The sequence below is a fragment of the Falco rusticolus genome, chromosome 14 (assembly GCF_015220075.1).
Source record: "Falco rusticolus isolate bFalRus1 chromosome 14, bFalRus1.pri, whole genome shotgun sequence".
NCBI classification, from domain to species: Eukaryota; Metazoa; Chordata; class Aves; order Falconiformes; family Falconidae; genus Falco; species Falco rusticolus.
The window spans coordinates 12,192,527-12,210,278 of record NC_051200.1 but is presented as its reverse complement, the minus strand read 5'-3'; the positions used below and the strand labels follow the sequence as shown (position 1 = coordinate 12,210,278).

General features: G+C 47.4%; 1 protein-coding gene across 1 annotated transcript in view; it reads right to left on the bottom strand.

The window, feature by feature from the left end:
- GABRA3 (gamma-aminobutyric acid type A receptor subunit alpha3) overlaps positions 1-17,752 on the bottom strand; it is a 76,929-nt gene that overhangs the window by 47,678 nt on the left and 11,499 nt on the right. Inside the window, exon 4 of the mRNA XM_037408394.1 lies at positions 14,930-15,051. Coding sequence (XP_037264291.1) covers positions 14,930-15,051 — 122 coding nt within the window. The remainder of the gene's footprint in view (positions 1-14,929; positions 15,052-17,752) is intronic.

Sequence of the window (17,752 nt, the reverse complement as noted above, 5' to 3'; positions counted from 1 at the left end):
AGAAAGAATTATGTGATAAGCCTTTCTCCATTAGGAGCCCAGGCAAAAAACTACCACACGACTCAACAGAACTATGCATTTGGCTCATACAGTTTAACTCAGCTTTCCCCCATTGCCCTGGGCAGGCATGCTCATGCATGTATTCTTATTACTGCACTAGGTGACGTAAAATACACATCCAGAGGTTAGAATTAGGATGTGGTGCAAATTATTGACAAAGTCCAGGCAGAACAGAAGAGAGAGAGAGTCAGAAGCAGCAACTGCTGGAGAATGTGCAGTCATGGAGGCTTTACACACACCCCTCATTCTCACACATCCAGACTACAAACAGAGACTACAAATTAGTTGTGCTATTTTTGCTACAGACAGAAAAGATGGAATGAACAAAGCTACTGTAGTTACTATTTTAAGGACTCAGGACACCCTCAGATGTGATGAAGACAGAGGAGGAATGTGTATGTATAAGCATGCTTTTAGAGGTTCTACAGTGCCTGTGGTAATGGAATACAGATGATACATAAACGTGTTTGTTAAGGTGTCCCTGCATGGTAGGGGGCTTGGAACTAGATGACATTTAAGGTCTTTTCCAACCCAAACCGTTCTATGATTCTATGAAAATGTGTGAATATAAATCAGCATGCATAATTTAACATATTCAGTATTAAAGTCTGTCCTTGATGGCTAAGCCAGAGGCACTCGGGGAAGGGAATCCCTGGCGGTCCCAGTGGATGGGGAAGAGCATTCAGTGAATGCTATGTTGCTGGCTCGCACACGTGGATGTGGCCCTAATGAAACCAAAGCCAGCAGAATCTTGCTGGCCACAGCCCTGCAGGGTGCCTGCGTGGCTGTATGCACTGGAGGGAGCAAAGAGATGCAGGCAAAACCACCAGGCTGGTACTTCAGCGTTAGGCAAACATCTCCGTGTTACCTGCCAAACACCTGTGTTCTGTTCTGGCCCTGCCTTCCTGACCTCATGTTCAGTTAATCTCCCTATTTAGGGGTCAGTGATGATCTTGTTGACCACTTCAAGGGATCTTGGTGAACAGCACCCTCAGGGAAAGACTGCAGCAGGTCCTGCGCCTCAGTACTGTGGCTGAAGCTGCAGAGACACAGGAGGGATAAAGCACCAGAACAAAGCAGACACGAGGCTGGTGCCTTTGCTGTATCCCTTCACACATGCATAACTCAGCTGGGAGAGTCAGTCATTAGACCAGGCTTATCCAGAAGCTGCGTGGACATGGTAAACCTCTGAAGCTTCTCCATCAGGGAGCTTCCAGACTGGCCCGCACAGGTTATCGGGTTATCACTTACTTTCTTTCCTAAAAACATTGAACCTTTGGTTAACTGATTCTCAGCAGGTCTTTAACAGAGTTCATCACCTCCCATCAGGTCACTGGCATGCTTGAAGAGGAATTGCAAAAACTTCAGATCAGTGCCAGTAAAATCCTTAGCATTTGTAAAGCAATTACTGAGCTCTGCAATTCATCAGAGCTCAAGGCAGATCCCCAGGAAAAAGATAAGCACAAGGGTGCAATACAAAACTGCTACTGCTAACCTGATAATCATTGATACATAGAAAACAACTGGAAAGACTGGAAAGCCAGAAAGCAAGCAGGGAAATGTAAGAAAACTCAAATGAAAGACACACTACATTGCATTAATTTTGTGTCATTGCAGAGGGAGAAATAATAAACAAGACATCTCAATCAAGTGCGTGATGTTTGCAGACCGAGCTCTGAGCTTCAATCCCACCATCGGTGCTAATCTGCACTATGGCACTGAGCACGCAATGCAGTTCTGCTGTGCCTAGGTTTCCCGGTCTGCCTTTTAGGCTCAGTGCAGCCTCCAGCTATATCTTCTTCCAGGTTGCTCTGCAAGCTGAGGATTGCCAGACCGCATGATGGACTGTAGTGCGCAAAAAAAAGAAAAAGAAAGTGGCTCCTGGGGCTTGCTGTATAGCTGAGAGGAAGAGTCCATTTAATTCTCCAGCCTGTCCCCTGAGGCCAATGCCAGGTACTAGGACGAAAATACAAGAAAACCATAGCAGGGAGCAACACAGTAATTTGCACTCTGGTTCGCTTATCTGTTAGCTCCTGGCTGGCATTTCCTTCAGTGGGAGAACTTAATCAGCTCCTGCGACAGTGTGCCTCCAGTGACGCTTCTGGCATCCTTCACCACCACCCCCAGGGCAACACAGACAAACGCCTTCCCTTCCACATCCATGCACCCCAAGTGGTCTTTGCTTGTGTGGCTGCTGAGCTGTGCACAGAGCCAAGGTCTCCACCGAGTTGTCTCTCCCTCATCACACACAGGTCACCGGGCTGCACGACCGCTGCTCATTTACTTTTCAGCAATACCAAGGCATTGTACGAATGAAATTGTTTAATTCACATTGCCTTGCACTGGTCAATTTAACATTTCCTCTGATGCTGGAGTCCTCTCTTACGGCAGGGCAAGCTCTCCTCACCGCCTGGGCTCACCTAGCTCCCCATGTTACCTCTGCACATGCTGCTGCCAACACATCAAGAAATCTATTAGACAGCATAGACTGCAAGTCCACCTTTGCTGCATGGAAATAACTCCTGCGTTTGCTATCCCAGACTTGCAAGGATAAACGGAGTGTCCAAAGTGCAAGATAAATCCTTGGACACGCACTGTGCCCTTCCACCACATCTACTCTCACCCAGCTTCCCCATGCCTCTCAGGGAAGTACGTGGCCAGCAAACACAGGGGCAGCAAACCCCAGGAGCGGTGGGGTGGTCCACGTGGCAAGACAGGCTTATTTGTGTGCTCAGGCTGTTGTTTTATCTCCAGGTGAGCAAAATGCTTTTAGAGGAAATTCCATTATGGCTTTAAATCTTCCCACCTCCCCAGCACTGTTCAGACACCAGCATTGTCTGTCCCACGGACAGGAAGGGTTTTTATCACAGTTACTGACAAAAACTGGGCAACAAATAATCGAATTTCAGTTCTGTCCACTACATGACTCATGATATGCTGCATAATACTCCGATACTCCCATCAGAGACAAGCAGAGGGCAGATGCCTCCAGATGTAATTTTTAATTTCCTTTGCTGGGGAGAATGTTTTCTTGTTTTAGCAACATGCTTTCGAAGCGTTCCAGTTCCCATGGCAACCCTCTGCTTCCACTGGAGATGGCATTTTTCATGCCATCCCTTCAGCATTAGATATCTCCCAGCCAAAGTTTTGAAGAAATGTCTCTCTTAAATATATATTTATTAGAGACAGTGGCTGCAAGTGTGCTTTACTGACACGTTTCTTAAGCGACTCACAGCCTACAGAGGAGAAAGCTGTCTCCAGAAATATGCTGGCTGCCAATCTGCCTTTTCTCAGCTTCTGTTTTCAGCCAGAACTCTCCTCTTTTTCTGCCACATACATATTAGCCAGCACCTGCTCCCTTTTTTTTTTCTATTATTCCTTTCTGTTCCCAGCACTCCCCAATGCCCAGTCTCAGCCCAGCTCCCTGGTAATGCAAGCGCAGCACGGGAGTGCCCAAGCAATTCAGCACATGCTGGAGTATCTGCACCCACTCCCTGCCTGCTGGCATGGGCGCTGCCCGGGGTCCCCCTCTTCTCCTGCAGGCAGAGCACCATCATGGGCATCATTATACATTTGCATGCAGAGAAAAACCCAAAATACTGCAAAATAGAGACTACTACAAGAGCCTCTCAGCCTTGGAGGGCAGCATCAGGAACATCTGCCCTGTTGCTGCCCAGGGCTGCTCTGCCCGTGCCATCTGGCCGTAGCCTGCTGGGCACTGTGTGCCCTCTGGGAATGGGTGAGCACAGCAGCGCACTGATCCTGCTCTCCAGTGCAGGACCCTAGCCCGGGGCTCCTGCATTAGCTGGGGGAAGGATTCATGCCCCTGGTCTTGGTTACATGGTGCCACTCAGGCACCCCCATTGCAGCAGTACACAGTGTTGCAGTACCTCTCTGGGCTCCATAGGTGTGGAGCCGAGGGATGATGAGATCAACACACCTCCCTGCCCAACACGTCGCCTTCCCTGCTGCACCAAGGCACGCCACCCGCCTCTGTTCCCGCACAGTCCTCACTTAACCATCACACCCGAAAAACCTACGCCTCTGGCTCAGAACCCCCCTGCAGAGAAAGTGATGCAACATCCCACCCACAGCAGCTTCCAAACATTTTTTGCAAGATCCCTGGGGACAGTTTCTATTCCCGGCTGTGCAGGCAGCCCCCAGCCCTGCTGCCTTCCCAGGGCAGGGAGCCCCCCTCACGCCACAGGGATTTCCAGGCTCCCCGGCTCAGCGGGGCCCCAGGACTGCAGTGCCTGCAACCCTCACTTGCACCACGCTCAGCATCTCCCACCCAAGCTCCTGGCAGCTCATCGGAAAGAGGCGGTGCCAGCCCTGGCAGGGGGTCACGACGGGAAACCGTGCTGGAGCCCTTTAATAGAGCTGTAACATTACAGCTTCAAATTGTGTTCCTTCAGGAGACAAATCCTAGCAGGTAAATTGGTAGGAGCTGAGTGGATCCGGAGGCTGATGGAGCTAATCCCAGGAATGCTTAAATGCAAAGGCCCAGGGAGCCTCAGTCAAACTTGACATGATTGCTGAAGCTCACTGCTGTGCTTAATTCTCAGGTGCTGCCTGCTCGGAGGGGTGTGAAAAGCAGAGGAAAAGGCAGAGCACTGGGACTGAAAGCCACACACCAGCTTTAAGGTCAGGACATCAGCCCTCAGCAAAACCATGCACCAGCCAAACAGCAGCAAGACAGCAGTTCCTGTCCACCTCATTGTGGAAACCACATGGGGAAACATCACAGTTGTCCCTCAGAAGTTTAAAAACATTTTCCTAGCCCAGCCTCCAGCAGGGGGACACAGGCTCAGCGGACACTTCTTGCTGACTCCAGACTTCACATTAATTGTGCTGTCCCACCAGCCATTAATCAAATGTCTTCCACTGGCATTTTTATTGAAAATCAATTTAATAAAGTAGGTGGGAGTCCACATGCTTCCATAACATTAGATAAATATTCATGGGGGCTTGTGCTGCTTTAGCTAAATGAGTTTTTTAAATTTAACTGGTGCAATTCCCTTGTTCCTTAATATATAGCTTGGGTTGCCTGTGTTCAGGAGTAGAGACGAGGTGGGACTCAGCCCTGAGCTGACTTGCTCTCAGGCACAACAGAGAACCATCCTTTTCTACCAAGCCAACACCTTTTGGCAAGGATATTGTCATCTGTGATTGGAAATGCCGGTCTGCTGGGGTCAGCGTCACCTGGTGCGAATCCCCAGAGCCAAGGCTGAATTCAGAGGGGCCATTTAGATCTGAAAACTCATTTCCAGCCACTAAGAGTGTGGCCACCATTTCTGCCTCTGTGGGTGTGCCATTTGATTTCAGCTTTCCCCTCCCTGTTTAAGCAGCCATTGTGCTCCGACAGGAAAAATTAACGAAAGCCATCAGAAAACACATTTTCCCTGATGCTTACTGAAGGGGGTTGAAAGGCTTCCAGCTACCAAAATATACAATGCACCAGTGAAAGAACAGAAACACACCCACACAAAGCTTCAAAATTCATGGGGTGCACGAATCCTAGAAGAAGGGATGAACACCAAGCTCACCCCACTGAGCCAACCTCCAGCTGCAGCCCTAGCTGTGAGCATCTGCCCCGGGGAGGGCAGGTTAACCCCTCGCTCCCCGAGGAGGCTGCAGAGCAGCCTTGACGGAGGCTCCTTACTGCTGTCCTCCTGCTCAAAGGCAGTTATTAGAGTCCAGACGGAAGAAAGGAAGAATCTGACGCGTTGATCAAATTTCGTAGAAAGGCAGGATTCAGACAATCCTTATCAGTTTCTTTACAGCATCTAACAGTTTCTTTGTTAACTGGAGCAGTGAGGAGCTACAGCTTCCAATAAGCAGCAATGCAGGGCAATTCAACCACTGCCAGGACTCTTGTCATGTTATCCTAGTGATACCCTTCTCTTGAAAGGCAGTGCTTTAGAAATCAAGCACATCATCATTTTGCTTTTGTTATTAACGCAAACTGACTTGTTTTCATCGTTACAGCCTCGACCTAATTCCCCATGCACATGCTCCCTACAGCAGCTCAGATTTCTGGACAGGATTTGCTTTCCCTGTGCTTTAATGACATGAAGGTTGTGACTAGCCCTGCGGACACGCACAGATAGCCTGAGCCCAGGAATAGGGTGCAACCAGCCCGCCCTGCCCCACGTGAGAGCTACTGAGGGTTGTGTTTCTTACACCCCAGTTCCATGGTGGCAGCAGTATGAAGACAAATGGAGTCCATGAAGTGCCACCATAATCATTTTCTGCTCGTCCCCAGCAGCTACCGATGCAGCAGAGGTGGACAATGCCCACGTTCTGATGCCGCGAGATAGTCTAGTCACTCAGTTCCTCCCCAAACACAGCATTGGCTGTGGGGACAGTTCTGCAAGCCTCTGAGATTACTCATTTCTCCAATTTCCCACCTATTAAGATAGCAGTCCTGCTTCTGAGAGATCACCCTTGCCGGAGACAAACTGCCTGTCAGCAAACAGCATTAAATACAGGGTATAATATTCGACAGATAATGGCATGCTTTTAGTTTTTTCTCTCTTGCATGCAGGTCACACAACTAATGTCATCTCCAAACGCTGAAATCCTAGATGTGAAAAGGTAAAGCTTAATTGCCTTGAACAGCAACTCTTGTATTGACTCCAACATAAGGCCCATAAATATTAATACAGCTATATTTAGCCCCTTTCAATTATACATACAAAATTAAACATCTTTCTGGGAACAAATCAGTTCAGATAGGGCTTGAGTTTTTTCCTTTTCCCTTTTTAATGCATTCTGCATGAAAATAATAATAATTCTAGTAGAGCTAAGGCTCTAGAAAGAAAAGAACAGTGGATGGAGGCAGAGACTCAGATACTTCCACCTGGTTGAACTAACTTGCTCTGCAGGTGTTCAGAGGCACTTGCACATTCCTAACCTCACCCCTGCCCCACCTGGTTCCCCTCTTACTGGTCAGATTCAATCCCTTTTCTGACTGGCAAACTGGGACCCACTGAAGGTGGGGGCACAGAGGGGGGGGGGGCACATGGGGGAACCAGCCCAGCCTGGGACCTCAGGCCCCAACATCACGTTATGGGAGGGGGATGCTGGAGGAGGGACTCCTGCCCCGTTGGAGGGGAGAGGTCCCATCTGCAGCACGGCCATGCCCACACAATGCCTTCTGCAGTTAAAGACTACCTCTTTTGTATAAAAATCACATTCACTTTCCTGATTTTCAAATTAATTATATGTTGCTTTTCCTTGCCAAAGTGGACTTAATGTTATTAACGTTACATGACAAAGAGAAGCTATCAGAAAGCTTCTCTCATAATGATGGTTAGATTGATCAGGAAAGATTTCATGCTTTTGTTCCTCATGCAAGCAAACAGGGCCCTTTTCTAGGAAAAGGCTTTTTCAAATTCTCAGGCAAGACAAGGTGCATCTCTCCAAAGGGAAGAGCTCTAATCTTTCAAGCACAAAAGCCTGTCATTCAATTCCCACGTGTGCACAGACCCTTTACAGAAAACACAACTTGTGGAAAGAAGAGTTTGCACCTTTATTTTTTGCAAGAGAGTGGCCTTAACTGGCTAAAGTGACATTCACAGCTCTCCAGGAGGCATGTCTTCGGGTGGGTAAGTAGGAATGCAGGACTGCAAAAATCTGATCTGGCCTGTATGAACACAAACTTCCTTGACAAGAATTCAGATGTGTGCAGTAAGTCTTGTGCAGATCTTCTGCCACCTTCCCCTTTGCAAATTGCTGTTGTTTAGTGGAATTTTTTAATGGTCATCAGATCCTTTCCTTGACAAAGTTTCTTGTACCAGAACTGATCCTTCAAAAAAAAAAAAAGGCACCTGAAATGACTTTTGCAATGTTGATATAGCATCTTGAATTTTCAGACACAATTTATTTCACTCCAGTTATGAATCATTTCATCCACTGATTCAGTCTGAACTTTGTCATCAATAGGATTTTCCAGCAGGTTTTGGGGGAGGGAAGAAAAATCATATGCTTTTCTCCATGCCTGTTCTCATCACTTTGGTTTGAATTATGTTCTTCCAGAAGGTAAAGTGAACGGGGTGTCCTTTTCTCACAATACAAATTGCACATTAAAAATTCTCTCTAGGCTATACTGTATGCTATATGGACAACTGCCAGTAGTCCACAAAGACTTTTTTTTTTAAATAAACATTAGCTGTATATCCTTCAGAGGCAGATTTTTAAAGTAAGCTACAGGTTAGTACACACAGACAAAGAAATCATTACATGAAATTCCTGCCCCACCAGACTTGCTGAGAGCTTTGCCATTTACTTCAGCGGGGTGAGAATTTCACTCTGACTTTTAACAGTATTTAGTTAAGGGACCCTGCACGGTTTAGCCTCATAGTTTTGCATCAACTCACTCCCCAAAGCCCCGTGCATCTCCCAGAGCCTCACAAACATTCCAATATTTTTATTTAATCAAACAATAAGCTTTAAATAAATGAAACAGCACTAATGAGCCAACAGGTCTGAATCAGCAGCATTAATCCCCCCACCGCAGGGGGCCTGAGTAGATATTTGATTGCTTCTTCCAGATGGAACTGGGCTGAAATTCACCACCAACATGATCAACGACTTTGCCTCATCAGACTTAATCAGGGCCTCTGTACAGGTACATGAACGGCTGCAAATGTTTTATCCTTTCACTCAACGAATAAAATAACTGCTGTTTCCTCAATATTTGACCAGTTGGTTCACCACCAGCTTCCCAGAATAAACCAATTAAAGTTGTTTTTAAACTCTACAATACCTAATAAAAAACCCCCTTATTTCACAATCCATATCAAAGACACATTATAAATCCTTTACAGAGGACTAAACGAATGGAAATTTCTAATAAACGAGTAGCAGCCATAGTCCAACAGATCAATAAAGACATCTTTGCAAGCAGTTTATAGCCATCTATAACATCATCTACTAATGTTCTTAAAACCATCTAACACATGTTTAACATGCTTAAGCATCAGTTCCCCCCTTCCAAAGTCATTATAAACAAATAGCTGATCCCATCTCCAACACACACACACCAGCTTCCCCTCAGGCAGGGATCAGCTGCTTAGCTTTTGCAGGGGTTCACTGCAGGTGTCTGATCTAGCACTGAAGCTCTGAGATGTTACTCCAGTACAAATCACCGGGGTAAAAAATTCCTCCAAATGGATTTACTTTCCTAGAAAAATTTCTCACCCTTTGGGGAAAATCTTACTTCTTGCCTACATGCATGGGTATATGGAGGGGTTAGCAGCTTGGGGCAGACTCCTCATTGGAACCACTCACAGCAAACGAAGGCATCACCTAAAAAAAGGCATACGAAGTAGTGCGAGTAACATCTTCCCATTCACAACCCCGGCAGCCTGGGGGCTTGGTTGCAGCCCCTCTGGAGAGCCCAGGAGCGTGCAGCCCAGGGACAGCCTCGTCACTGGTCATCGACTTTGCCCACATGACTGCCCCCATGGAGAGTGTGGCTGGGCAGAGACCTGCCACGGTGGTCCAGTCTTTCCTGGCACTGCAGGGACACAGGCAGACGCAAGATGCCCCCGAAGGATCTGGTGCTGACCTGAAGCCCAGGTGCCATTTCACACCAAAAGCTAGGAACTCCTTTTCACAGCGGGTTTCTGACCCCTGCAGAGTGTTTGTGATATCCCTGAAGCTTTGATACAGGCTTGTTGCCCTAAGCAAATTCGTAACTTATTTAAGAGACTTTCACCCTTAGGCATAGCTGTCAAACCCGTATTCGTCACTTGCCTTCTGATGTGTGCATGCCTTTTCACACAGAGCTCCCTCCCTCTGTACACCATGGGTTTAAACAGCAGCACAACTGGGATTTCTGCATGAGAGAGGAGAGCATCAGGGCTGTGCAAATCCATGGCAAAGATGCCTCTGGAGAGCTGCACCCAAGGGGAAGACAACCTTTTTTTCAATTTGTTCATAGATCTTAACTTCAGAAGTTTGACGAGACAGAGCAGGGTCCCCGTTGCCCAGAAAGGTAAATAGAAGAAAACACTGTTCAGGCAATGCCTCAGCTTCAAATTAAAACTCATCAAGGAATCTCAGAAAAAGACAAAAATCTGAGATAAGACATGGATTTTTTCTAAGAAAGGATCAGATTCCTCCCTGGAGTATTCAGTACAAGGCATGAAGTCAGATCAGAGAGAAAAGATGAGAAGAGATGAGAAATTGGGAGAGGTGGAACGTTAAGACAGAAAACCGGATTAAACACAGTCCAGAAACCCTGGAAATCATAACAAACCACAAAGGACCACTGGGTTTGTCATCTCATGTTTCTCTTGCACAAACAGATCTAGATAATGTTTATGACAAACTACAGGCAGCCTCATCACACACAGGTTGAAAAACTGCGGAAGAGTTCAAGGCCAGACCAAGTCTGGAATTGCTTTAATCCAGTTGCCTGTGTTTGCTGGTCCCAGTAAACTCCATGCTCTGAAAACTTCAGTAGGCTGCTGACTCTCAACTGTCCAGAAGTACATCATGCAGACACAGCCCGGCAGGATGCTCACCAGCCAGCGTTCCCTCAGTGGGGCTGAGTCAGCCATCTAGGGACTCCAGAGACAGGTGGTACAAACTTGAAGGAAATAACATGAGATACCTTGTAAGCAATGCTGCATCTGAGAGGGATAACACCAATCGATCCTAGCCTAGCTGTTTAACATGGTACAAATTACTTTTTAATTGCAATCGGAGAAACTGTCTTATCTGGAATGTTTACAGCCCATCTTTTAGAAAACTGAACAGCCTACTCGTTCTTTCTCTTCCTTAGGGAAAAATCTTTTCCTCCTTGGCATCCCCTGGAAAAGGTCAACAGTTTTCTGGAGTGCAGGCTTCCCAAAACCACCTGATACAGAGGCTTTGCTCACCACTGCTCCAGATGCCCCGTGGGTTCCTCATCCTTCTACCAAATAGCACCTCAGACACGTTCCCAGCCCCCATGAAGCAGTCAATCTCTGGCTGAGCTGAAGAAATCCCTACCCCATTTTGCAAACAGCTACAAAAAGGCCACATGTTCCTCCTCCCTGAGCAGTAAGGTGCCCCCCAGTAGCTTTGTATTACCAAAGCTGTAAGGAAGGAAAAGGCTGGGGCAAGTCTGGAAACCTCCCCAGGCATTCACTAGATGGTTGTGGTCAGTTGCAGCGCAATAAACCGAACTTCATTGGTGAGGAAATAAGGCTGCAGGAGGTGCAGCTGCACAGGGACCATCACTGAACCTCAAACAACCCAGCCACCACATCCCCTCTCATGGTAACTGTGCTGGGCATCACGCTGGCCATGTAAGGATTGCAGAACTTCATTCACTCTTCACAGTAAGCAGCACAAGGATATACCGGGTATTTTTGTGCATCCTGCATTCCTGGAGGATCACTCACACTCCCATCGCTCACATCCCACTCCTTGAGCATCTCTTCTTTTTTGGGTGTACGATGTCTCTCCCTTTCTCAGCCAGTTCTACCTCTTTCCCATGGCCACATCTACTCCCTCCTACTCCTGCAAGCTAGGCAAACTCCAGGTTCAAAGCTGAGGCCTCTCCATGTGCCAGCTCTGCAGGGAGCCCCAGCAAAGAGAATTTGGGAGCTATAAATAGAGGCCCCTCACTGTAGCCCCCACAGGGCTGGGCAGAGGATCTGCGTGATTGCATAGCTCCAGACCAGGAGTGGAGGCCAGCGCTGTCCATAGAAACTCTCAGTGGGAGATTTTCTTATCCTACAAGGTTGGCCTTGACAACAGATGTCTCCATCCCCTCAGGGTCCATTTCTGTTCCTCTTCAGACTTAATAACCAATCTGCCTTGTGTTTTCCCAGGGGAAACAGAGGTTATCTGCTAATAGTTCCTCTCCTTCCACACTCTGAGTCCTATAACATGATCTATTCATGCAGCTACCCCTTTCCCAAGCCCAGACTCTATTTCAGTGGTCATGGAGCCAAATGAAAGACTCAGCTTTGTCACTAAGAGCAAACCAGCCCCAACTCACCTGGCAGACACAGGCAGAAATCTCCTACCAGCCATGCAAGACTTCTCTGTGACACTAATGTTTGTGTCCCCAGTGCTATGGGGCATTCCTGCAGAATGAGGGGTCTGACAGCCACCTTCACCCCCACCTTCCCTCATCTAAGCTAGCCTAGAGTATGCTCACAAACCTCTACATGCTGTCAAGACTGCAAGGACTCCTTGCTGGAGAGAATGTGCTGAGCCACCTCTTGGGGAGAGGAGCTGCAGCAAAGCACAGGGCCACCCTCGCCTGGAGCCTGGCTCTGCGGCACTGGGCACTCCCGAGCAGCTTCAGCACTGGTTTGCTTCAGTTTGTGTCTGCAGCATCCTGGTAGGAAGATGAGCTCTGGCATGGGAGCTATTAGAGTGGGTGGCAGCAGATGGTGGAAACAGAGGGGATAAGAAAATAAATACAAAGAGGCTATCTTGAGGGGAGAAGTCACCACATCGACACTCTGTTGCTTAAACAGTCTCTTTTCCCAAAGCCTAAACAAACATTGCTCGGTTGCCGGTGCACAAGGAGGCAGCTCTGCCGAAAGCAGAAGACAGGCACCGGGGCACACATAGCCCCAAGATGTGCTGCAGCCTTGCACCTCGCTCAGCCCTTTGTGCCCCAACCCAGTGTTTTCAGGGGGATCTGTCTCATACAGAGCAGGGAAACCAAGGCCAAGAAGGGACCCCCTGTGTCCTGCTTCCTGGTTACCCACAATTTAGGCCTGTCCGTCTTTCCGTTAGCTTGTGCATGGGCACAATACCACCACGTCTGCCCTTTCCATGGACACCAAAGCAGGACTGCATGGTGCTCTCACCTGACATCCTCAGAAAAGCAATATATTCCCGAGGAAAATGGGGAGAGCCAGTGCTGCTGGGGCTTAAAAGGACTGCCCATTGCTGCCTCACAGGAAAACTAATGTACCTTGTAAGTCACTGAATCACCCAGCAGCACAGCCACTAATTTGAAGCAAAGCTATCCTTTTCAGAGATCTCACATAACCTTGGACAGCAGGAACCCAGTCTCTTGCTCACTACCACCCCAGGCTATTTGATTAACCCCTAAGTCTAGAGTCTGCAGCAGGACTATTTCTGCTTCTCTGGCCACCAGCACCGGTGGGAAAGTTATTTTCCTCCAGTGCTCTTCCTGATAAGCAGCCCTGACAGACTTCCAAAGAATAAAAGACCAGACTTGGGGAAAACAGATCCAGCAGTGGGGACAACTCATGTGCAGCCAAGAGCCCTTGTCAAAACCTCCCATCTGGGTCTGCGAGAGTGCTCCATGAGGGGAAATCAGAGGTGAAAGCAGTCTTTAAACATGCAGTGTCTGGTTCAGGCAAAGGCAATGTATTATGCTAAGCACGTTATTAAAGGATCTAAAGCAACAGAGCAGAGATTCCAAGAAAGGTTTTAACTTCCCCAGCAAGGGGCTCCTGGGAGTCCTCTTGTTAATACTTTGCATGGGGTTGTCTGCAACCGAGCCCAAAGTGAACACAAATGCCTCCTCAGTCCCCTTTCAGAATTCATTTCAGTTAAATCAATACAGCCATCGGGGAGACTTGAGGAGGCAAAGCTATTAGTGGGACCGCAGTTAATTCTGGGGGAAAGAAACAAGCAACAAAAGCAATAAAACTGATGGATGGCTTATGCAGGCACAGTAACTCTTTCCTATCCAGGTACGGCAGCATGGCAGCCCATCAGAGTGAGGATGCTTACTGGAGAAACTCTTCTTCCCCAGATTTTGCATGGTCTCTGATTGGGATAAAAGTACTCCTGAACTGGTGCAGAGCAGAGGGCTGGCACAGAGGCAGGTGTGGGCTGGCAAGAGACAACGAGGCTGCTCTGAGGAATGGAGGGTGCAATTCCAGGCTATTATTATATCACTGGAGCCCCCATCAGCATGCATGAGCTCAGGAAAGTTCATTCCCGACCTCCCTTGGCATCAGGACCTTCAGGGAACAGGGAAGCACATGGTGACTCCAGCTTTGGTTGGGAATTGTGGTCCAGCAGCACACCTCTGCAGCCAAGCAGGAAAGCTCAAAGCAGTGCAGAGACATCACCTCAGCAGCCCCTGTGGCACACAGTTGCTGGCACCTGACAGGGGTCATCTTCTTTGCCACAGGAATGCCCCTTGGCAACAATGTACCAAGAAACCACATAGGCCCATGTCTCCCTCATCTCACCAAGCAAGCTCTCGTCTGTCTTCCCCACACATCTCCCCATTGCTTCTGCCTCCTTATATCATGATAAAAGTATGCCATAAACATTGGAAGGTGACTACCATAGTTTTGCTTTCTAAAGCACCTTAAACATCTGTAGGCGCTCGGAGAGGAACTCAGCAGCAGTATCTATAATGGCAGCAGTGTTAAAAGCAGCTCAGGGAACAGCAGAGCCCATCTGACAGCCCGGTGCCCAGACCAGCACACAGAGAAGAGCTTGCCAGGTGACAACTACATAAGAAATAGAAGATATTGAGATAGAGACTCTGTAGGACAGCCCACTAACCAAAAAGCAACACCAATGCAAGTTGAAGGTCCTGCAAACTAGTAGTATCATCATTTCTGAAAATGCAATGCCTATAAAAGTAGCAGAAATAAATTTAATCATATTTGCTCCATCTACAGGCCTATCAATGTAATGTCATAGAAGACCACAGCAGTCAAAGACTTGCACCTCTCACCTTACAAAATATCAAACAAGATAGCACAGACCCAAAATGGGGAAACCAGCAACAGACTGACTCTGGCGCTGATCCAGCCTCTCTTCCTGGCAGCACCAGACTTATTAAAGTGATCTGTGCAGATCTGTCATTTCTAAAGCTACACAGCTGTGGAAAACATCATCTCTCCACCCAACTGACCTCCAAGTCCAGGTCTCAGGCGGTTGTCATATCCATCCAACAGCCTGTCCAGGATGCGGGTGAAAATGGTGATGTTATCTTTGCTGTCATCAACAACGTCTGAGACATGCTTCTGAGAAAGCCTGGCATGCAGGGGGGACAAAAGAGAAAAAAACACCATCAGAAGAGAAACCTACTCTTTACACACTGTGAACAGTTACTGGAAATGAAGGGGTGGTTGGTTCATGCTCCAGCCTGTGCTGCAGTGGGCTCTGAACTGCAAGACCAGGTACGCCCATTAAGGTCATGTGCTTGCAGGATTCCCCACAGGGCATCTCAAATCAACTCCCCTCTGGCCTCTGTCACTGCAACCCTCACCACGGAAGCTGAGGCATCCCTGCTGCCCCATCCCCACCTTTCCATGCTGAGGGTCAGTGGCACCATGGGTAGTGGTTTAGGAGCCCTGTTTTGGGGGGAAGCCTTCCGCTGCCCCAGCATCCTTCGCCTGTCCCTAAGAAAGGGCAGTTTACAAACAGAGGCAGCAGGTACCTTAGTTACTCAAGTGCCAGTATCTTCTTGTAGGCAGCATGGAAGAAATTATGCCAGTTATTCGCCATATAGAGCCATTCCCAAATTCTCTGCTGGGAAGAGGGAAGGGAGGTAGAAAAGCAGGAATTCAGCAAAGCAGGCTTGAAGCCTGAGTCCATCACTAAAACTCTTTGTGAACCATTTCTTGAACTTTCCCTGTTTATAAAACCAAATGAGTTTTCACATTCCTATCTCTGCTCAACACAAGAAGCCTGGAGGCCCCCAAATAAGATTATTTCCTCAGGGCAATTTCTGCCCCAGGTGGCAGTAAATTTCTCAAACAAAGTTCATCTCACCGAGCAAAATCTTCAATGTACTTTTGCAAGCCCAAGGGACTCAAATAACACCTTTGAATTTTGTGTCTCCCTTTCAATCAACAGAAAAAGAGCCGGGGCATCCTTCTGAAATTGGCTGTCTCTAAAAGAGACTTCAGACAACACAAAGTACCAGTGCTATAGCTCCACGCACAGCCTCCCCCAGCAGAAAGAGCTGTTAGGACCAAAACAAACGAAAAGGCAGAAGATTAAGTAACAGCAAACCTAAAGAAAAATCTATAGAGATGCATAGGTTGTAAGGAAGATGGAAGGGGAAATAAAAGAGACACCAATGAGGCCAAAATAATATTAAGCAGCACAGACAGGCAGCAGGATGGCTGAGGAAGCCCAGCCAGGCAGTGGGAGAAAAGGCTGCTGGAGCAGAGGGATCCTCAGCAGCGGCACCAGGAGCCCCTCAGAAGTGGGACGGCCCTTACTGGCAGATCAGCTCCATGCCACTAATCAGAGAGGTAAGTGACTGGGGAGCATTGCCCAGACAAAGGCCACGAATGCAGCAAACTACAGGGACATTGGTGATGCAACATGTGGGTGCAATTACCAGGGAGGGGACCCGTGTCCTTCTGAAGCAGGGTCCCACTCCCCACAGCTGGGGGAAAAGAAGTCCCTAAATTTTGCTTTCAAACACTTCTGCCCCTTTCCTTCTCCTCCCTAGCATCATTTTCTTTTGCTCCAGTTGATGTGTGCAGCCCCTGTTTTAAGCATGCATCAGGAAGTAATTGGGGGGAAAAAGATCAGAGAGAGGAATATAATTTAAAGAGTTCAAAGCTTAATCCTGCTGTATCCCATCTGGTTAGACTAGTTACCCCTGACATGGTCCATTTGTAAATACCCTGTGAAGGGTCAGTAGGGTGGCAAGTAGCAGAACTGGCTTGGAGTTTTCTATCAAAATCCTCTCCCAACAGAAAACCCAGCTTCTGTAAGATAAAAGAAGAGCAGAAAGTATTTTCTAGCAAAAGAAGAAAAACAGAGAGCAGGGTACGGGTATTTTTAGAGTCAGGCTGAATCAATACTATTTAGCATGCAGCAGCTAATTGAAATATTCCATTTTTGGCAATTTTGACATTAATTTGTGTTGGCATCAATGACCAAACACTCCGGGAAATTGCATTCAAGTGCTTGAGGTTTGTTTCTCCAGGGATCAGATGCCACCTCTCACAGAGCTGCTCGGCCTCCGGTTTTTATCAAACCAATATTTGCTATCATGGGAGAAGTGGTCAAGCCAGGAAGTTCAGCCTACAAGAGCCCAACAAGAGTAATAAAGTGCTTAAATTGGAGTTCCCATAGGGCATGGCGGTGAGGCATGGTCAGGAAAACACTTGTCCCAGCCCTAATTCAACTTGTCAGATCCAAAACATCAAAACACCATTGATATTATAAACTGCATCACAGCCTTCAAGACTTTCCATTTGAATCAAAACACTGGTTTTGGCTTTTCATCTGGACTTGAAATATTTGAAATAGCTGAACTCCCTACCGGGAAGCAGAATTTTGAGGAATTTAACAAATGTCTACTGTAATTAGTAAGATTTCAATTGTACCAGCTTTCAATAGATGTCATGGTTAAAAGCAATCTGTACCAGTGTCTGCTGATGGGTATATAACCATCTATAACTTATGAATAGCTAGCATGCTCATGAAAGCTCATTCATTAATGTTTTATAAGCTATCTTTAAAAATTACCCGTAATATAAAGAGTGAGAGGACAGATTTTTGTGAAGGAACTCCTGGCGGAGGCTCAGCAGTGATAGAAAAAATGAGTTTACAAATTTCAAAGCCATTTTACTTAGCCTGACATTTGAGGTTTCGACTTCAATATGAGCAGCGTGGGATTCACTCAGGAGGTGCTGGGGAAAAAGCAGCGCATGCAGGGTGAGGGAAAGGTGCAGGCAGGGAAGAGCCAGCAGCACCTCTGCCTGGTGCC